The sequence below is a fragment of the Rhamphochromis longiceps genome, linkage group LG2 (assembly GCF_057381845.1).
Source record: "Rhamphochromis longiceps isolate RC_006_pf linkage group LG2, R_longiceps_female_GT1.1, whole genome shotgun sequence".
NCBI classification, from domain to species: domain Eukaryota; kingdom Metazoa; phylum Chordata; class Actinopteri; order Cichliformes; family Cichlidae; genus Rhamphochromis; species Rhamphochromis longiceps.
In genome coordinates, this window is record NC_140558.1 from 37,659,203 (window position 1) to 37,681,058 (window position 21,856).

General features: G+C 38.7%; 2 protein-coding genes across 6 annotated transcripts in view; both read left to right on the forward strand.

Moving 5' to 3' along the window:
- The window catches only part of mbnl3 (muscleblind-like splicing regulator 3), a 31,492-nt gene extending 27,181 nt beyond the window's left edge, over positions 1 to 4,311 (forward strand). For 3 of the 5 annotated variants that reach the window (XM_085427118.1, XM_085427120.1, XM_085427119.1), the window contains one exon: positions 2,315 to 4,311. In XM_085427118.1, coding sequence (XP_085283244.1) covers positions 2,315 to 2,332 — 18 coding nt within the window. In that variant the 3' untranslated portion in view covers positions 2,333 to 4,311. Of the gene's footprint in view, positions 1 to 2,311 lie in introns of all 5 variants that reach the window. The other 2 variants (XM_085427122.1, XM_085427121.1) reach the window with 2 other exon arrangements.
- A 6,738-nt stretch (positions 4,312 to 11,049) lies between these two features.
- On the forward strand, positions 11,050 to 19,447 carry rap2c (RAP2C, member of RAS oncogene family). Its single transcript, XM_085427124.1, has 3 exons — positions 11,050 to 11,989; positions 12,631 to 12,916; positions 18,110 to 19,447. The coding sequence occupies exons 1-2, from the start codon at positions 11,717 to 11,719 to the stop codon at positions 12,907 to 12,909; spliced, it is 552 nt and encodes a 183-aa protein (XP_085283250.1). The 5' UTR covers positions 11,050 to 11,716; the 3' UTR covers positions 12,910 to 12,916; positions 18,110 to 19,447.
- Positions 19,448 to 21,856: the final 2,409 nt, after the last annotated feature.

Sequence of the window (21,856 nt, forward strand, 5' to 3'; positions counted from 1 at the left end):
TCTTCACATTTCATCTCTCCTCACGTTTCTGTTTCTTATGATGCGAGCAAATGAAAACAACTCGTTTTGAGAGGAATCTTGAAATTGACAACTGTTTTCATCTGAGTGTCTTTGTTTGGTGTTGAATCACATCATGTCTGTCTCAGTCGTTACTGTGTGCAGTATGTGGCCTGGCATTAAAGCATGCCAGCTCTCATCTCTGTTAAAAAATATATATCATATAAAAATAAATGTTTGCAGCCAAACAGTTACTTAATTTGCTTGGATACAACCTACCAGTCAAATGATTTAGGGCACCCTCATTATTTAAATTTCTAATAAACTTGAATGGTACGAAGGTCAGCAGGTCACCAGCAAAGGAAAAAGGAAAAGAAAAATGTGTAAATTTATTAAAAAATAAGTCTAAGTTTAAGAAAACTGGTTGAACTACAGCTTTCCTGCAGCTCTGGAAGTTAATAAATTCACCCGTAAGTGTCCCAACTTTTCTCAAATACTAGAAACCCTTGGTCTGTACAGGAACAATCTACACCCTCTGATGCACCGTTGGCCCTGAAAATCCTGAACTGTGAAAAATGGCCAGAAATGTTTTATTCTTTTTGAAACTGGAGCGTTTATTGAACCTTCTGACAAATTAAAAAAGAAAATAAATATCAATTTGCTATATGTGGTATGTTTTATTGCTTAAAACATTTTGTTTTTGAGAGAGAATAAAACAACACCGACGATGCAGACATTTCAAAAACTCACAAAAACTTGTGTATCAAATATAATACAGAGTTGAAGCAATCTGGGTCTGCAGTTTATCCCACAGCAGCACAAAGACCTGAAATTTCTGAAGAAACAAACTGGACAGAGAGTTTAACTTCGATTAACCAGACAGGTCAACCCGCAAGTGCATTGATGTGTGCGCTACTGTGGAAAGACCGGTACAACACAGACGTTACAAGAGATATGTGACAAAAAAAAATCCACAACACAAAAAGATGAAAAATGCTTGTTAAACTTTAATTTTGGCACAAAATTTTAAGCAGTTTTTTTTTTTATCAAATTTGCCTCTTCATTCTTTATGTGTGTTTTCTTTTATGTCCCAGTGATCACTGAAATTAAAGCCCAGAGCCCACCTAACAAGTGAAGGAGTCCCGGTTTGATCCCAGGAGGAGATCCAGATCCCTTTGGGGCTGCATCAGGAAGGGGATCCAGAGTAGAAAATCTGCCAAATTAAAGCTACCTGCTGTGGTGACCTCTCGTGAATAAGGAAACAACTGAAAGTGGCCACAGTGCTTCACAAATTTGTTAGACCACCTGACAAAACACCAAAAAAAAGCACAAATATTTTAGAAATCTGTCAAAAACTTGCTTAAAACTAAAAATTATGTTTTTATTTATTTGGCAAACAACAAACTGAATTCACGTTTTTATTCCCGAATTTGAGCCAGCACACTTAATCAAGCGTTAGATAGCATTCAACCACCAAAACTAGTAAATTGCTGTAATTTACCATCTCGATCAAAAAACAATAATGTGCTTTACTAATTCTTTCTGTTTTTTTGTAAAGCAGTAAATTTGATATTTTAGCAATAAAAACATCACTTTGATTTAAGAGCTTGCACAAACTGAAGGATTAACCATTACCATTATTTACTCAGAGTGCACTGAGATATTACACAATGTAATTTCCCTTAATATGTATAAAAATGAGAGCGCTCTAAAATCCTTTGACTGGTGGTGTTTGCTGCTTTTTGTTGTTTACTTACAGCTAAAACAGAAGTCCGTTTGCTTTGATTTTTACGAAACATGATGGGGATTTTTAATTTCAAAACCAGCAGGAAAAAATGTTTCACATTTAAGATGAAATCACATGTGGCTCAACTCTACTATGCAGCTTTAATGGAATTTACCTGAAATGAACTAAATTTGCATTCTTTCGGTTTACCAGCATCATACCAGTCCATGATTTTGAACTAACCTGCTGCTACTATGGATGAGTGCATAACTAGTCGACTAGGTATCACAGATTTTGTAAACTTTCCTTCCTGAGATGTTACACCCAACCCTCTCTCTTTTTGACGTGAAGATTCAAACAAGCAAAGGTGTAAAGTGAGGTGATAACACACATTCAGCATTAACATCTATAAAAACAACCTCAGTGCTAACTTGACTATTTGCTTTGCCCATAATTTTAAAAGATCATTATAATTAAGCACAGATATCAGTATAAAATAATCTGCTACAGAGGTTTGCCTGCATATGTTTGTGTCTGTAAGAACTCACAGCTCCTCCTCCTCCTCTTCCCCCCCTCTCTCTCTTCCAGTAGACCCCTCGGAGCTTCTGACTTCAGATCCGGTGGAGCTCCAGTGCATTCCCATGGAAACCCATTTCTGCCCCGTCCCCAAACTGCTGGTGGCAGCTCCTGTGGCACTAAACTCAGTAAGCCTTTCCCGAAACCCCAGTTAAAGTCCCATAAACCCCGAGCACTGCAGCAAACATGTGCCTCGCCCACAGTGCACACCGACTGATATCATGTTGTGAACGTAAGAGAGCTGCGATGGTTCATGCAATACAGACCTGGACGTATTACCGTTGCTTTAAAGCAGCCACCCTGATGCATACTGACTCGATCGGGGCGAGCAATAGAGCTCCCTCGTCCTTACAGCCATACATGCCCACACCTTAAAAGTGCAGCACATGTGCACACACATAAACACACACACACACACACACACATATATATTCAAGACTAAATGCCCTTTATGGGTCGGAGCCATCACATGAGGCCACCCAACACATTTGACTGTTCCAAAGTAAGAAACTCTGAGAAGTTCATTGTAGAAAATTCAGACGGACCAGCTGCCGGTCTCCAACCATGACGGGCTGTCAAAGTGAAAGAGTGTTTCATATCATGTCACGTTTACGTTTCAAGATGAGTGCAAATGTGACGTTTGTGTTGTACGACGTGTACCGCTCAGTCTGTCATCATGGTCTCATTTTGCCCGGTGATACGTCAGTAAGGGGTTGTTGTTCATTTGTTTGTGCCTTTGATTTTTTCTGCTCAGCTGCAGAGGAGACTTAGTGTCCCAAAAATAATTCAAAGAAGAATTAGTTACGTAAATAGAGTGTATTAGCCTGTAGCTGCTATTGGGATAAAGTCTACTGGTTACAGCAAATGCCTCTTAAAATGTATATTAGAGTTTCCTAAATGCAATGAATGATTCGCCCCCCCTGTTTTATTGAAAAATGTAGACTGGGTGAAAGTAACTTAGTATGTAATTACTTCTTATAAAGAAGATGGGATGAGGGATATCTTTAGGATGTGTTAAATAAACTGCCTTAAAGCAGCTGAGGTTATGTTCTCTATGTAAGGGCCCCTCTCTGTATAGTACTCTCCAGTAATAGACCAGACAGCTCCAATCATCAAAACTGATAAACCTGAGCTGTGAAGTTTCTTGAATCGTGATTTCCGATCAGTGATTGTGTTTCTTTTGTGATGGGTAACTGTGTAACGACTAAAAAAGGAAAGGTTCATCCTGTTTCCTCTGTGATTTGAAACCTGAACACTCTTTGAAACCGATTCTGTGTGTGTTCAGCTCGCCTGTAAATGCCACTTAAACTTTTACACCTGATGTCAGTTATTGCACAAGATGGAAGCGAGATCGGTTTCCTTTTGTTGTGCCTAAAGTCTGCGGTATATGCAAGGAACTGCCCGTTTAATGCAATATCTGGATAAATCCTCCAAATAAATGTTTCCCTCTCTAATGCAGAGATGTATTTCAAAAGGCTGTTTGTTTAATGTGGCTTTTGGACTAAATAAGTGGCACAAGATTTTTATGTTTTATGGTTCTGCAGGGAGAAAGCTTCGAACTTGAAAATGTCCTGTCTGACTTTAAAATGTCATGTCTTTCTACTGCTGTCCTGTTTGTCAAAAATGACGAGACTCTAAATATTCTTATAACCAGAATCAAGTTGTAGAAAAGGATGAACAATTCTCATGCTTGATGTCTGATGGTGAAAAAAAAATTGGGGGGGACTTTCAAGTGTGTAAGGAATTGCTTTGTAGGTGTATACAAAAAAATGAACTTAACAGCTTTGGAAACTGGGCTGAAATCACTTATATCCAAATTCAAATGTGCCTCTTTCAAGTCTCCTCAAACAAAACTGTCAGTACACTGTAAGACCAGACCAGTGCTCAAAGACAGATGTGTTATTTGGTACATTATTATAATATGAAATCACATTTGTATCAGTTTCTTCTCTGAGACAGCTGTGCTGTCTTACTGTCAATGTAAGGAAATAAATCAGAGAGTTGTGTGCATACATACGTGTGTCAGAAAAGACGATGGATCACATATTTGGTTAGATGTAAATGCTGCAGATATTACACATCTCCCATTGAACATTATTCATTTTAAATAATGTTAATGTGTCGTGAATGTATCTAATGCAAAAACTTTACACATGCCCTTCTAAAAGACAGGCATGCTGAAATGTAATGGTTCACTCTATATAGACTATTTCAGAGGTCACATACTGTAGGTACCATGATGAAACTGTGTTAAGACATATTAAAGTATGTGTATTGTTATATAGATTTATATTTAATGTTAATGGGTGGTGTGACTACTTTTAGAAATATCTTTCACTGTCAGAAAAGGTAGAGCAGACTGCTGTACTCTTTGAAGTACAAATGTACACAATTCAGGTACATTTCAGTACCATTTATTGCTAGTCAGTTTTTCTACCCCTACCCTCTGTAGTATCCAAAGCACTATAAACAAAGCATATTCTCATTAGGCAGAAAGTCAGCATGCTACCTTTTTTCTCACATGTATTTCCCTTGTCCCAGTACTGCAGCCCTGATTCTGTTAACTTTTGGTGTAGAAAGGCTTTGTGGAGACATAACTGTGCAGAAAACCCACCCAGCCAGAGCTGCAAGTTCAGCACCAGGTATAATCCTGGGATTAACCCTCATTTTGGGCGTGTAAAAGCTTTTCCCTCCTGACCACCTAAATGCCCCAAATGGCGTATTTGTGGCAGTTTAAGAAAAAGTACACATATCTGCTTACTTTTTTTTAAAGACAGAAGATCTGAGCTGCTCTTATGTTTCTGTGCTAATACTAAGCTGGAAAGAGCTGCTAGTTAACACAGAGAAAAGGCCAGCACACCTTAATAAACAGTTGTGCAAAAACAACCGCATTACACATCGTGACTGCTTGTGAACAGTGAGGTTGCCAGGCAACCAGCAATATAACCCAGATGGATTGTAAACTGTCCATGAAGAAATAATTACAGGAGGAAAACATCTATAAAACTACAGAGTGCCCTCTTTATATCCATTTTAAAGATTAAATGTGCAGTCTTGCATGGAAGGTGTTTACACCTTTTAGATAACTAAAAGTTAGCTTTTGGACAAACTGTGTAATGTTTGTAATAACTTAAGCCAACTTAAACAAGAATAGAGTGCCCTCTATAAGTGCGTTAACAGATATTATTGGATAATTTGTGCATCTGAAGTTGCTATTAAAGCACAAAAATGAGACAAAACAGTAGGTGGCTTTAGCTCTTATATAGTATATAAGTAAAGTTTATTTATAAAAGCACTTGTCACAGAAATGAAGTTATAAAGTGCTTGGCAAAAAATAGTGTAAAATAAATAAAAACTGTGAAAAATCACAATAAAATATAATAGAAAATGATAGACGTATAAGTAAATGTCATCTGCATAGAAACGATAAGAAACTTCTGAAAAACCCTGAATGATGCCAGCTGGCTCAGGATTGAGCCTCGCATTTATCTGAGCCTTGCAGATAAATAAGAAGAAGGTTAGTCAAATGGAAACCATAGGTCTACTAAGGAAAGTATCATGGTCGACAGTATCAGAGGCTGTGCTGAGGTCAAACAGACCGAGCAGAGAACAAATCCACAGATCCTCTACATCAGAAGCCATATGAAAGCATGTTGACTGAACAGCGAAAAGGTAGCCTAAAGTAAACGCTACTGAACTGGTCTACAAATATCAAGATGCATAACTATCTATTTCTGTGCTGTTTGTGTATTAAATAGCACATAATAAAAGCTAAAGCCAGTCTGTATTTTATCTCATGCAATGCTTTCATCCTAAAATGCTAAAACTGAGGTTTAAAATATCTATTTCAGTTTACATACTTTTAGAGGACACCTTATTTGTAATAACCTAATACCTGTTAATTTATCTGTGTAGCTCCACTTTGTATGGAAACAGGCTAGTGCCCCATACAGCTGATTTAAGCTTCATATTTACTATACAGACATAAGAGTGACATAAAATCTTGTGAATAAGTGTATCTCCCAAAATAGTTGAATAAAGTATTTTTTAAAGTATAGCTGACTTTTTATCTGCATGGTGGATCAAACAGTATGTAGGCTCATAGCTGTCTCTATGAACCTGATGATCAGAATGTCCAGACAGGTCCCTTTTTCTAAAGACTAGCTTCGTCCAGCCAATCCCCTCCTTAAGTGACCCTACCCCTATCATCAGTATGCCTTCACTGTCCAGCTGGAAAAACAGAATACTTGATTAATAAACTGTGCCTCTCGAGGGCATTTGAGGTTTTTAAATACATTTAAATGTATCTATTAAGGCTCAAGAGTGTATTAATTTGAGGATTGTGGAGCACCATGAGAAAAAAAAAATACAAACAATGTTTTTACCTCTTAATTTTGTTCCCTCATTCATTCTCTTGTACTTGATTACCTTTGGGCCTGGTTGTAATTTTTTTTCCCCACACGGTCCTGAATCATAACTGTTCAACGTGTGCAGAGCTCTGATCTTCGCTGTCCTGTGATCAGATCCTTCAGCATGTGGACACAGTTAACTCAGTCCTGAGAATACAAACAAAGGGCCTTAATCCTCGATCATATGTCACAGCTGTGTATGAAAATGTAATAAATGTAAGATTTTTTTTTCTGAAAAAAAAAAAAAAAAACGCGGCATGAAAATAATAATAACAATAATGACAACAAAAAAATCATTTATATGTAGTTAATAGTTTGTGTAGACCAATATGAAAAACATTATGATATGAAAATCGTTTGTACACAATGATGGAGTCATTGTTAATGGTAATAGTTGCTGTTGCTATGGCAACAAAATGACAACATGGCTACCTTTTTATTATCCTAATAGTGATTTTTTTTCCACAATAATTGAGATGACATACAGCACTAACCTATCCGAAAAGGGAATGTCTAATTATTAGTTTGTCTTGTTGCAACGTGATTGAAAAAACTTTAATCCTTGTAATATCCAAAGGTCCTTAGGGGAGGTCAGCCATTTATTTTGTTTTGTTTATTTGACGTTCATTTTATATTTAGGTTTTTTCTTCTTGTACATGGTGTTTTTGAGAAATAGGAATGAACTCTGGCTTTTAGAGCAAACATCTGTCAGGGAGGTAAAGAGACCCTTGGACTAACTGGAAGATCTTTTTTTCTGTGGAGGCGAGCGGTTTTTGCCGTTTGCCTCCTACAGACCGAGAGATCTGGCTCAGGTTTTGGCCAAGAAGGTGGTCTCGAGGTCTCTTACTGCCCAGCTGTGCTGGGTGATGTCGATCCTCACTGAGGTGTATACGAATGTGTGATGTTCACCTTGTTTGCACTTATGTACATAACTATGTCAGAATACTCAAAATTTATTTTGAATAAATACAGATAAAAGAGTCAATTAAAAAAAATCTAATCAATATATTGTTAACGATATGTCTATTGTTTTCTTACATCTGCCCTTTTGTTTGTTGCTAGAGCCCTGTTCTTTGCTAAGCATGGCACTGCCTAGCTGTAAACTACAAATGATTTGCTTTATAAAGCTATTTTTTTTCAGTTCACTTCAGTTGATTGATCCTCTGTGGTTTAATAATATGCGACCCTGACATCAAACAGGAGAGGTGGATCATATGTAAGAACCTAATCTGAGCAGATGACATGCAGACACATTCCTCTCTCCAGTAAAGCACCGAAATAAAGCACAGAGTAGCTCCATCTGCAGGCTGGAAAAAAACAAAATAGGAGCCGATATTAAATCTGACCACAGAGGAACAGAGATTTAAATTCTCCTTCATCTCTGTCATTTTGTAATTTTTTTAAACTCTCCTGTTTCTTGTCATTAACCAAAACAACAATAAATCTGAATTCTCCTCAGGATTTTAGACTAAATTGCAAACAAACGGCTTTTCCAATATTTTCCTCTCCCAGCAGCAGCAGCATCCTCACATGACTCTGGTTCTGCTGATTTGAACATGTGATCCTCTTTATTTGCCCCCAAAGCCAGCGATTTTGTTGCCATGGCACTTCTCCTAGTGTTGAACTGACTGAGTCATCCTGGAGAATCGGTTCACAGCCCTCTGACTGTTGAATATTGACTTCAAAGAGTTTGTGAGCAGGGACGGGTCTCTGAACGACGTGTACCCACAACTCACCAAAGCGTCTCTACTGACTCACCAGCTCCCCTCATCATTGCTGTCCCAGTTTAAGTACATGCTGTGGGTTTTAAATCACTGTATTGTTACGATTCATTTTAGTTGTGATTGTGCCTTTAATGTGCAAACTGGACTTTTAGGTTCTACATCTCAATGACTAAAACCGCCACGTGAACTGAGCGTGTGCCAATCATATCAATTTAATTACATCCTCTGTTGAGTCCACAACTTATTTTTTAAATTGGGTACAATCGCCGACTGAACGACACCCCCGTGGAAGATGATGAGGGCCAAAGACTGTTCAGGACTAAGCCATAAAAAACTCTGACACTCTTGGGCAGACTTGAACGTGACTGCTGTTTCTTTGTTTCATTCTGTTTTCTGCTTGTGGTGCTTGTATGTGCTGCTGTGCTACATGCCAATATATTTTGCAGTGTATAGCTAATTATGAGTAAGTTACTGTGCCTATGATGAGTTCTGCAATTTCTGTTTGACCTTAAATAAAACACTTCATTGTGATCCTCTTGTGTGTTTTTTCTTTTTGTCTCTTTCATTGCAGACATACAAATACAGCAAAAGAAGTATACAAACCACAACGTACACCCTGAACATCTGGTAATGCCCCTAAATGTGCATATATGGCCTTAAAGGACCCCTTTATGCAACAACTGTTAATAACTAAGACTACAATAACACACATGCATCTCAGGGGCTTATCTGTATATAAAGTGTTTTGGCACCCAGGAAAGACCTTTTAACCTTTCACAAAAGAGAAATCAGGTCATTGGGATCAAGATGAAAATATTATGGGGTTAAATTTATTCAAGCATAGGGTATAGACACACTGGACAATTTGTTAGGTACACCTTGCCAGTACTGGGAACTGGAAACATTCCTCAGAAATGTTGTAGCCTCAAATCGTGGCCTCAGTTTCCTGTTCTTAGCTGACAATACTGGCACCTGATGTGGACTTCTGCTGCTGCAGCTCATCTGGGTTCACAGATGCTCTTCCTCCTTGGTTGTAACGAATTACTGTTGACCCTTATCAGCTTGACATAGTCTCACCATTCTCCTCTGACCTCAGGTATCAACAAGGCATTTTCCCTCAGAAAACCATGCTCTGTAAACCCGGTGATTTTGTGGGAAAATCCCACTAGATCCACAGTTTCTGAAATACTCAGACCATCCCATTCATGCCATTTTCAAAGTTCCTTAAATCACAATTCTTCCCTATTTTGATGCTCAATTTGAACTCAACATGTCAATACACTGAGTTGCTGCCATGTTATTGGCTGATTAAATATTTGTGTTGATTGAGGAGTTTAAAGGCATACCTAATGATCTGCCCAACAACATATAGTTTAAATGAATAAAATAGTCTATAGCTCAATAAAATTAAATAAAACAGGATCAAACAATTATCTTAATTATCTAAAAAATAAATTAACTCAAATATAATGAGGTAATATGACTATGCATTACAATAAAAAATGCAAAATGGCTTACTAAAGACAGTATGGCAAAAACCAGATGAAATTAAAGTTTCTTAGATAACAGAGTGCAAAGTGTGATGAATGATGCAGTTTTGAAATTAACTGCACTGTAGAGAGTCACTGTCTTCAGTATGCAGAATTAATCTGAATTAGCAGACCACTAACTTAATCTATTGCAGTTAAAAGCACTATAGTAAAGCTATTCAGAGAACTTCACCCAAATATAAATATAAAAACAGGAATCGAAACTGCTCTCAGAGGAAGTGAGGTTGACCAGCTTCCTTATGCTGCTGATGTAAGACTGCAACCTCTGAGTGTGACATCCTCAGTAACACGGAGAAATGGTCAAGATGGACCTGTAGCTGATTCATTTTGTGGCTGTTTCTTTAAACAAATTCTTCCTTCATATAACGGCAACATTGTGATTGCACATTAAACCAGTCTTTGCTCACAACGTCCAGTCTTGGTGTTTTTCACATTGTGAACTAACCCACACTTATGCATCAGTGAAGCTAATCCCCTGGAGGATAGTGTGTAACTGCGGGAAAATAAATGAAACCACTTCATGTGACAACAATCTGCTCATTTAGATAACTTGTGTGAATAAGATAGGTCTGCATGATAAATCGCTAAATATGTAGGTTAGCAATTATCATTATTATTATTATTGTGTATTCAACTAAACTGTAATAAAACTGAAATGTAACAAACTGTCTATTGTGTGTGGACATAAAACTAGCTCATCACTTGTTTGAATGACTCAAACGTCAGTGTAAAACATTTTTTTAAAATTGTCATCTGAAAATGGTCAGGTACAAGGACTGGACTGAAAATGAGTGAAAAGGAAAAAAGATTTTCTTCAAAAAGCCTGGAGAGGGCGCATTTAAAAAAAACTAATTTAAAGGAATAAGGGGTGTCTCAAGGCATTTGCACAGTACTGTATTTAAATAAATAAATAAATATCAAGGAAAGAACATGATCAAGTCCCCGCGACCCAGAATTGGCTAAGTGGAAAACCTGGATGGATGTTAGAAACGAAAAATCGTAATTTTCTGTAACGTTTTGTGTGCTTTTATTATGAAAACCGTCGCAGCGGAAGTCTGATTCTCGTTAGCGGAAACAGGTTGTTAGCTCCAGGAAATCAGATGGTTGAAAAAAAAGCCTTTCTTTCTGAAGCAGAACCCACCCTGTACACAGTCACATATATACCGGATCAGTAATAAACTGTAGCCAATGGACGGTGGGATTATAACACTGAGTCTGCGTCGATAACGGGCCCGGTTGCTAGGGCGCCGGGCTGGGCCGGAACCAGAACCAGGCCCGGACTAAGGGAAGGACGCAGTCAACGCTGCGGCGATACCGGCGGGCTGCTGTGGGGACTGTCATGCGGTTTGGGGTGAGGGTCTAATGTGTACCACCGTGACCTGCCGTCAGTAGACAACAAGTTCACTGACCAACGCCGGCGCTTGTGGTGAATCACATCGATCTAACGACTGAAAGCGCGAGGATGGCACAGCGGGAATTCAGCCAGGCGCGAGCTAGCTTTAACGCTAGCTAACGCCGGAGTTGCCGGACATCAACTTTTACTGTCTCACTAGCTGGAAAACGTAGAAAAACCCAAGTATGAGCGGTTGAACTGTTTATGTGAATGAGGGGGGTTATTGTATATCGTCTAACTTTTGTGGCTTCTCTCGTTAGCTCTCGTAAAGGCCTGATAAATGTTTGTGGAGCGAGTATAGCAGTCGTTAGCTGCTGAGTTAGCCCGCCTTGACCGCCCCAATGAAAGAATACAAAGTTGTCGTGCTGGGCAGCGGCGGCGTCGGGAAATCCGCGCTCACCGTGCAGTTTGTCACCGGCACTTTTATCGAGAAATATGACCCGACCATCGAGGACTTCTACCGGAAGGAGATCGAGGTGGACTCGTCGCCCTCCGTGCTGGAGATCCTGGACACGGCGGGGACGGAGCAGTTCGCGTCCATGAGAGACCTGTACATCAAGAATGGACAGGGCTTCATCCTGGTCTACAGCCTGGTCAACCAGCAGTCTTTCCAGGTACCCCAGATGCACCACACACACCTGAAATCTGCAACCGTATGTGGTTAATCAGGCTGTGATTCATACTTCTCATGCAGGGAATGCTACAAGCCACATTATCGAGATTAAAATGGGAAGGCTAGGGCTCATTTGGACCCCCAATATCTCCATATAGCACTCATTTGTTGAAGGATGGCACCACACAGAAAACAAACAGTGCATAAGAAAGCTTAGATAACTATGAACCAGGTCTACTAAAGAAAATAGTCATCCCACGTCCTGATATTTTAGAGCCTTCAATATTAGCACTCGGTATTTAATGGATAATTACTTTTGAAGTACCAATAAATAAAAGTGCTTTAACTAGATGTGAAAAGAAGTTTTGGCCTTCCCAAAAGGAAATGTTTAGCAACCATAAAATATATATTTGCATATTTCCAAAACTTTCATGAAAATTCACGAATGTCTGCTGGGTAAAACAAAGCTTTACCTCAACAATGTGACCAGTTTTGAGCCAGAAAAATCGTAATTAAATGTTTGCATCATGAAGAAATTGTGCCTATTGAGAAATAACCAAAGTTCGCATCTGCTTGATGATTAATTTTTTGTTTTGTTTAAATTTCAATATCTCACACTTCTTATTTTTCTCAATTTTTAAGGACATCAGACCAATGCGAGACCAAATAGTGCGAGTGAAGCGCTTTGAGAAGGTGCCGCTGATTCTGGTTGGTAACAAAGTCGACCTGGAGTCTGAGCGTGAGGTGGCCGGATCAGATGGACGGGCTTTGGCTCAAGAGTGGGGCTGCCCTTTTATCGAAACCTCTGCCAAGAGCAAGACGATGGTGGATGAGCTGTTTGCAGAGATTGTCCGGCAGATGAATTACTCCTCGCTGCCAGAGAAGCAGGAACAGTGCTGCACAGCCTGCGTGGTACAGTGAGGAAAAGGTAGGGACATCATCTAGCAGGGCTGTACCCATGCTCTGGACACACAGCACAGTTGGCCCCTTACTATTTTTACGAAATGTGATAAAATGTCCCTGTAGAGACGGTTCACAAGACTGTGTGGTGTTTTGAGTGCAGTGTGAGGGAGAGAGAGATTCGGCTGGAAGTGAGAAAGAAGAGTGGGTGGTGCTGCTCTGGGCAAACTGTTTGGTTTATCTTGTTATCATAAGATCGCAGAAAGTATGCAGCATGAAGAATGCAACTGTCTGAATGCTCAGGGCCGGGAGGAAGAGCAGGGGGCAATGAAGCAGATGGTCCTATGAGGCGAGTCGCAGAAAGAGGAAAATGTGACATCCTGAAAAATAATTTATGTTCCAAAACAGGAAGTTCAGTTTAGATTCTGTGAGAGATGCAACCGCGGTTTAAAACCCACCAGCCTTTTAAATCTTATGCAGCTGTAGGATTCTCGCCGGTCATTTAGTCTCAAATTAAAACAAGAAAATAAAGATGGCTGCTTTAAAAATTCTGAGTGCTAAACCTTTAATCATTACTCTGTTAATTCATTGTCATCTTATGGTGATATATGAGGTTGATTCTCCATCAGTACCTTTAATTTGGACTTTTAAGTTGTTTTTAACTAATGATGACATCTGTGAAGTTCAGGATCCAAAATGTGTCAGATAATCAATAATAAGTAATCCTTAAACCCTTTGGATTTTCTTTGAGTCCATCAACACGGTAGATTACGTTTTTTGAAGTACTTCACATTTTCACGCTAGAAGTAAACACAGAACAAAACATACAGCTGAGTTTAATAGATGCTTCTGTAGACAGCAGGCACAGATGTATGTTCCAAATTTTTGAGTTAAGCCTGGAATGATATCTGATCCAGTTATTAGATCAGTGGATCCCCAGCTCAGTGTTTTAAAAAAAAAATCCCAGTGAGCCAACAGATCAGACATTTTAATTTATTACGTATTTATAATTTAAAATGTCTGATCTGTTGGCTCACTGGGATTTTTTTTATATATTATATACTGCTAGCTAAATGCACAACAGTATCATAAATGCGTTTTGGGGCATAAATAAATGTAGTAAAATAAATGATGCGCCTCTCTTGAGAATGCTGCAGATATTGTTACTACTGTAGAAAGAGAGTGCCTGCTGTTGTCATTCTGCAGCAAAGTTAAGAAATTGCCAGATCAAACAAAATTTAATATTAGATAACCCAAGTAAAAACAAAATGGAGTTTTTTATTATGGGAAAAGATCTATCCAAAATCCCGAATTAACTGTGATTAATTCACAGGGGGTAAGTTCAGTTTCACTAGTACACCCTACCAGACATGTTGAATCAGGAAATCACTTAACGAGAACATGTCTAACAAAGTGAAGTAGGCTAAATTAACTCAAAAAGCAACATGTCGTGCTGTGAGTTAAAGAAACTCAAACTGGTTAGAAACATTGACATCTCTTAGTATGGAAAGAGTTAAAAAGCAATTTCTAAGGCTTTGGAACTCCACTGAATCACATAAATATAGAGAACTGCAGTGCACATTACCAGCAGTGGGTGACCTACCAAAATTACTCCCAAGAGTGCATCAACAACTCATCCAAGAGGTCACAAAAGCACTCAGAACATCTAAAGAACTTTAGGCCTCACTTCCTGCAATAGATGTCAGAGTTCATGATTCAGAAATAAGAAAGAGACAAAAGCCACCGATGAACAAAACAAACCCAAAGGCTTGATTTGTGTGTGGCTAAAAACAAATGTGAGCTTAAAATATTTCTGTTACATTAGGTGGAGAACTAACACAGCATTTCATAAAAAGAACATTGTATCAACAGCCAAACATGGTGGTGGTAATGTGATGCTTTGGGGCTGCTTTGCTGCTTCAGGACTTGGATGACTTGATGTAATTGATGGAACTATGAACTCTGCTCGCTACAAAAACAGAAACAAAAAAACCTGAAGAATATCCTGTCATGAGATCATGCTTTGAAGCTCAAAATCATTTGGGTTTTAAATTGGGATGGGAATTGAGAACCTTTTCCCAGTATTTCAGTTTCTTGCCTGCCAATTAAGCCCAGCTTATTGTCCATTCATTAGGATAGGGATTTGTGCTGATGCGTGGGACTGTAGCCTGAGGTTTATGTTGTTAAATGGTAATTATGAGATGGTATGTTTCAGGTCATTTTACTGAGAAACGCGAAAGTAATGTGTCAAATTACTTCCTCAAAGTGTTCTGCATAATATATGTATAATATATGTGTGTGAATGGGTGGATGACTGGATATGTAAAGCGCTTTGGGGTCCTTAGGGACTAGTAAAGCGCTATATAAATACAGGCCATTTACCATAATACATTATTTGTTTTTAATGTCCACCAACACATCAAAGACAGGAAAAGCCTCCAACATGCACAAACATTTAACCACACAGCACTATCAGTAAGAATTGAATCGATAAGGAATCAATCAGTAAATGATATGGATAGAGCTGGGCGATAGAACGATAACGATATGTATCGCGATATAATTTTTACTCGATAGAGAAATTAAGCTATCGCGATAGACCTCGCCGCTCTCGTCCTCTTAAAAAGAAAAAAAAAAAAAAAAGGTCAGCCAATCTAAATTAAGTAGCGCAGAGCCGAACCAATCACAGCCGCAGCGTCACCTCGCGTGACTTGTTACGTACAGCACAAGTGCCAAGCCGCACGTGGGTTTGTTTGGGAAGCAGCCAGCGGAGGAAATGAGTGTGCCGACTAGAAAAATCAACCGAGCGTGACCGAAGAGAAAAGATGATGGTTCCAATGCCGGAGAGATTGTCGAACGGAAGAGCCATAGAAGTTCCGTAGTGTGAAGGTATTTCGGCTATTTCAAGTCTGACAAAAAACAGAGTAGCATGCACTGTAAATTGTGCCGAAAGCAAGTCTGGAAATACAATAAACTGGTGCATGCGTCACACTGTGCGCCACGTTATTGTTTCGGTGAAATGAATTTCTACAATACTGTTTCTGTTAATTGTACTCTCTGCAGTGTTTAAATGCTTACATATATACACACAGTTACTGTCCCTCCACACATACGACTCGGTTCTGCTTCTATGCCCCAGCTTTGTTTACTTTTTCCCACCGAGGCTTCTAGACTTCTGATTGGCCAACATTTCTGCACGGTTAGGAATCTAGCGCCACCTGCTGCTTTGGCATGTTCATAACAGCGTTTTCCTTCATTTCTGCCTTTATGTGTGGACGGGATTATTTTTTAAAACGAAAACGGAAAATCTCCGTTTTCAAAAATACCCGTGTACGTGTGGACGTAGCCTCAGTCTCTGACTGGAAGCGCTAATTCGTCATTCGGCTTTTGTCAGACTAAAGTAACTGTTAAAACTGTTTGAAAAGCTCAGCTATACAACAAGGAGAGATTGAGAATTTCCTTTTAGTTCTCAGTTTATTTGATATTGACAAAAGTTAGTCAGTTTTGTCTGTTCTTCTGTAAAACAAACTAAGATTTATTTTTAGAATTAATATTTTGTTTCTAAGTGGAATTGACAATTTAGTCTGTTTCGTTTGTTCTGTTTTGAAACTTAAACGCTTTAGCGGCTGCCTTTTGTGTAGTTTGCAATATTTGCCTTTATTTATCTGAAAAAGTCTCATGTTCCTTAAGTACATCTACCCTGTTGAACTTATTATGGGAAATAAATATTTAAATAAAAACAAGCTGCTGATTATTTCACATTTTACTTGTGAGCAACAGCACATTTAAATCTTACAAATATAGTTATTTGGCTTATATCGTGATAGATATCGTTATCGCCTGAAATGAAAAAAACATATCGTGATATGAAAAAATCTCATATCGCCCAGCTCTAGATATGGATAATGGAATCTGAATCACTAAATTCTTATCAATTCCCATCCCTGGTTATGCAGCAGCACAATGAGATAAGTCCACCTCTGAATGGGCTTAAATCAAATTGAGATGCTTTGGTATGACCTTAGACTATTTATACTTGAAACCCTCAAAAAGTATTAGTGAATTAAAATAGTTCTGTAAAGAAGAGTGGGCCAGAATTCCTCCAAAGGGATATGAAAGACTCAATGCCAGTTATGGCAAACACTTGATTGCAGTTCTTGCTGTGACTAGCTCTTATAATTAGAGGACAATTACGTTTTCACATGGGGTCAGGTAGTTTGGGTTAGTTTTCCATAATATATGAAATCATTAAAAGCTGCTATTTGTATTTTACTTGGGTTATCTTTTTCCAATATTAACATTTGTTTGATGATCTGAAACCTGTAAATGTGGAAAAAAGAAACAAAAGAGAGAGCAGGGGCAAATACTTTTTCTCAGTACTGTAACTTCACTGTAACCTTTAAGCATCAGTTGCAAGCTTTACGAATTTTCTTTCCTTAAACCGCAAAACTCAGTAATTTAAAAATAAAACATCGAGCATTACCGTGTACACAGTAAACGCAACTCAAAATACCGCCATGTGAGTATCAGTTTTTATCCACAACTTGATTTTATCACACAAACCGTAGCGTTCCTTAAACATCGTTCTGTTTGGGCATTGACCTGCAGGAGGATGTAACCCTGCGTGTATTACAAATAAAGAAGAAATATACCTAAGAACAGTCAATACTGTTGCACTCCAGGATTCAAATTAGTTTAAGAAAGTAGGTTAATAAGCTACATGAGCAAATTTTATTATGTTTAAACAAAAATAATCCAGTATGAGGGCAGCCATTTTGGGTCCAGCAGGCTGCAGTACACTGGAAGAAATTCACTGGACAGTAATCCAAACAGTTTTTTGTTTTCTTGTTTTTGTGTTTTTTATTGTGCACAGAGTTTTTAAGTTTGAGAGAAAACCTTTTTCTTTATGCACCTCGGACATGGAATACTTTATGCCATATCCTTAGTGGATTTAAAGCATCATAAGGATTGTTAGTAAGGAGACGTTTGCCGTCAATGACTTTTATTTGTACATTTTGTCTGAGCAGCAGTCCAGAAACCAGGGAAGCTTTAGTTTACCGTTACATATGGCAGAGAAAAGCATAAAAAACTGTTAAATAATCCAAACATGACTCTGACTTGTATTTGAAAATAATAACTTTGACATGCTTTGATATTAAAAATCATTGCGTTTAACTTCACAAACCCTGAGCTAATGGCCTCCTGTCTTTCTGTTTCACAGACTCATCATTTGTCTGGATCCACCTCAAGCTTTTTGATGATCCGTTAACGCGGGCACAACCTGACTTCAACCCTGCTGATTAAAAACTTACCGCAGCTGGCAAAGTTTCTGCTTGAGGTGGTTTCTGACTTCCTGTCTCAGAGCATCTGACAGGAAAGACGTCGGTCCTATTTTTGATATCATAACTGTTAGAAGATGTTTCTGCTGCAACCTCAACGGCCTTCGCGATGACCCGGGATCAAGTTGTACTGACTGACTTTTACGAACGGCCACCTGTGAATTCGTCTTTTCGGGTTTTTTTGTTTTGTTTTGTTTTTTATGTGTGTGTGGGGTTTTTTTTTTTTTTCTGAAATATCCCTGAAAGCAGGAGTGTTGTGAGGTTGCAGCATCTTTTTAAAGCTGCTTAAATCATTACTATATACTTTAATATTCCTTGTATTATGTCTCAAGTTTGGAATTTGAAAAAATTATTTCATATTATTGGAGCATTTTCACTTTTAAGCATGCTTACTTCAGCCAGTTTCCCATCCTGGTGTACTGTGCTGATCTTATTTTGAAAATCTTATTCCGTAAAACTGACACAAATTAAAGTAACGTGAGGTTTTTTGTTTTTGTTTTTTTAGCTCAGCAGGGTGAATAACTGTATTAAACCAGTGATGCTTATTTTTAATTTTTCAGTAGTGTGAGGCAGTGAAACTCATCTGAAAGCACGCACGCTCAAAAGTGAAAATGTTTTTTACCGCTAATTCAACTTGAAGTGATGTGGATGAGCCATTTTGCTGTTTTCAGTCTCTACAAGGTGTGACTTGCGTGGACGCCGGTCTTCCATTTTCAGCTTTCTTGAGGGCAGTTTTTTATTTTGTTATTTTATTCTATTGGAGGGAGGGGGGAACGACTGCAGGAAGTTCAGCGTGCATATTTGTGTTTGACTCCATGACGCGTGTCACTTTAAATATTCAGAGACGCCGATTCCTTATCATTTAGAAAAAAATAACTTCCTCTGAAATGTGGATTAATAAGAAGTTCTGACACAGTTAATCAGATTTCACTTCGTATTCTTCTTTTTCTTATAGTAACCTATTTATTAAGAGCTAATGACACGGGCTAGCCAGTTTTAAACTTATACTAGTTATTTGCTTTCTGTGCATTTTTGGGATACATGCTATGTTGTATCTTTGTTTTGAAGCTAAGAATTTAACAGAGCCTTAAGATATCTGTTGCACCCCGTTTGGCCTCATATTTCTTTTGTTTGTTTGTTTTTTTTTTCCCCTGGAAGATAACAATTGTCATCATTTGGTAATAAACATGCTGGAATCTGCTTTTGTGATGTGACACAAATTTTGTCTTTTACTTGACTAAATAACCCTGATTTGATCATTTATACACTAGGGTAAACAAGTCATTGCTGAATTATTAAATTCACCAGCAGTCCATAATGTAATTGGTGGGTTTATTTTAATAATTTAATTAAATTCTCAACAAAACTATTAGGAGATTTACAAAAAATGTACATTTTAGTTAGTGATGTAAGTATTTGATCACCTTGTAAGACGTGATTTGGTGCTTTGTCAGATGTGTCATGCAAATTTGGTATAAAATATGGACATAGCGTGCGTGAACCACTGCATAATTTTGAGCCAGAGGTTACCATTAACTGGGTATTTATTATTTAATTAGTGCTAATTTCACTCATCAAAACTGGAGAATAATTTCTTGCGTGATCTGTACCTCCCAGGAAGCTGTAATGTTAGTCAGATAATCCAGAAATGATCCAAAAGGCACCAACAGCACACAAACAGTAAAGAGGTCCAGTTTAATGGCTCAAAATAGTAGCTGAGGCCTAGCAGACCCCAATCTGATCCAACTGCCTGTGTCAGGACATGCAGCTGTGATGAATGGGAGAATTATCCACAGAGGCCAGGCTGTAAAATTAGGCATATTAACATGGGAGTCTCTTTTGGAGTCGCCCTCAAGTGGCCAGTAGAGGAACTACAGTTTCTCTTCCTCATTCCAGCTGTCAAGCATGGTGGTGGAGGGGTGATGATCTGGACTTATTTTCCAGCCACAGGCCCTGGGCATCTTTTAGTCACTGAGTCAGCTCAATGACTCAGTGACTAAAAGTCTGAAATAAATAAATGAAAATGAAATGAACTCTACATAAAAGTATGCTCAAATGTGAGGACATCTGACAGATAAAGCTTGGCCGAAGTTGAGTCATGCAATAGGTCAGTGATCCCAATCACACTAGCAAATCTACATTAGAATGGCTGAAATGGAAAGCAAGCACTGCACAGAGACACCTTTATTTTTTCACGACTGCTTATATACACAGAAAGATGGAGTTTAATTTTCTCGACTTATGAAAGTAACAAGAAATATTAAGGATGCTTTATGTTTCCCTAAAAGAGAACTAAGAGCTTAAGATCTCCTCAGTTCTGCTGTGAGGACAGTTCATACTATGTGAAAGGTGCACGGTACCTGAAATCAGCTCTACCAAGGTTTCCCAGCAATATCTGGGGTTTGTAGTCAACGTGAAAAAAATGGGCCTTGGGTCCTCTTTACTGCACCTTGATACATAAATGAGTGCATGCAGGTTTTAACACCATACCTGACATGTGCACCAATAAGGCCCACACAACAACTTTTGTGATGTTTCTGGTAAACGAGCAAGAAGAGTTCCAACTTTTAATCGTCTAAAAATAAACACTGCCAGTAATAGGCCACACTTTCCATTTCCTTGTTAATGTGTTTGTTTTTTCGTGCACCAGCCTGGCAGTTTGTTATCTGTGTGTGCGCGTGCGCACCATTTGCAGAGTTTTTTTTTTCTTGCAGATTTCACACATGATGGTGCTGCAACTTCCCACACAGCAGAAAACTGGCTCATCTTCATTGCTACTGCTATTTGGCTGTCAGGTGGAGCTGTTGGGTGCACACTGAATCTGCATCCTGCACTGAGCTGGCAGATGCTTCTGCTGCTGTGTGGGGTCGCTGATGTCTCACAATCAGCAGGCTCATCTCAGCTCTTCAAGGAAACTAAAGTCCCGTTTTCCTGCTGAGTTTATCTCAATCTGCACTGTGAGTACAGCAAAAAACACCACATCAGCCTACAGGGAACAGGAGTGTGTCATCATAAATGAAAACATGATTACCACAAACAAAGTGAGTCTTTTAAATTCACTGAATGAGAAACAAGTTCAACTGCGACCATCTAAATCAGAATTTTCGTCTTTCCACCCACATCAGATGTGCATCATGGAAGAAAAGAGTCTGAAGTTTAGGTGCTGCGACCTGAAAAGTGTTATTGCTTCTGGATTTAAAAGAAGCATGAATTGGTTAAAAAGGTCCTGAGCAGATGTGAGAGGATTTTGTGGTTGTTTAGCTTCACAGAAAACTTTAGCAAAAACCGTAAACTTTTAGGTCACTAAATACAGCACGATTTATGCAGTACACATGAGATCTCAAAGTGTGGACTCCTGGATGTCTCTTGACCTTCAGCTCCTTGATGCTGCTGCTCGTCGCTTTATGCTGGTGCCCTGATGCCTCTGCAGAGCTTTGTCACCACATTTGCTGCTCTACACCTGCATGCCCCAGGTACAGGAAGTCTTTACATCACAGGCCGCCCACACTTTGATGCTTTACATTGCAGGAGAGTCTACTTGGCATAAATTGTCGCTGGCACTGGTTTTTATTGTCAGTGATGTTTCGGTTTATGTCAGCCTACTTGTTAAGTCTAATTGTTGGATGTTT

What these genes read in the sequence shown, in the direction of transcription:
- rap2c (XM_085427124.1), top strand. Translation starts at nt 11,717, where the DNA reads ATGAAAGAATACAAAGTTGTCGTGCTGGGCAGCGGCGGCGTCGGGAAA. An exon ending in TCAACCAGCAGTCTTTCCAG is followed by an intron (nt 11,990 to 12,630) that starts GTACCCCAGATG and finishes TCAATTTTTAAG; the next exon opens with GACATCAGACCAATGCGAGA.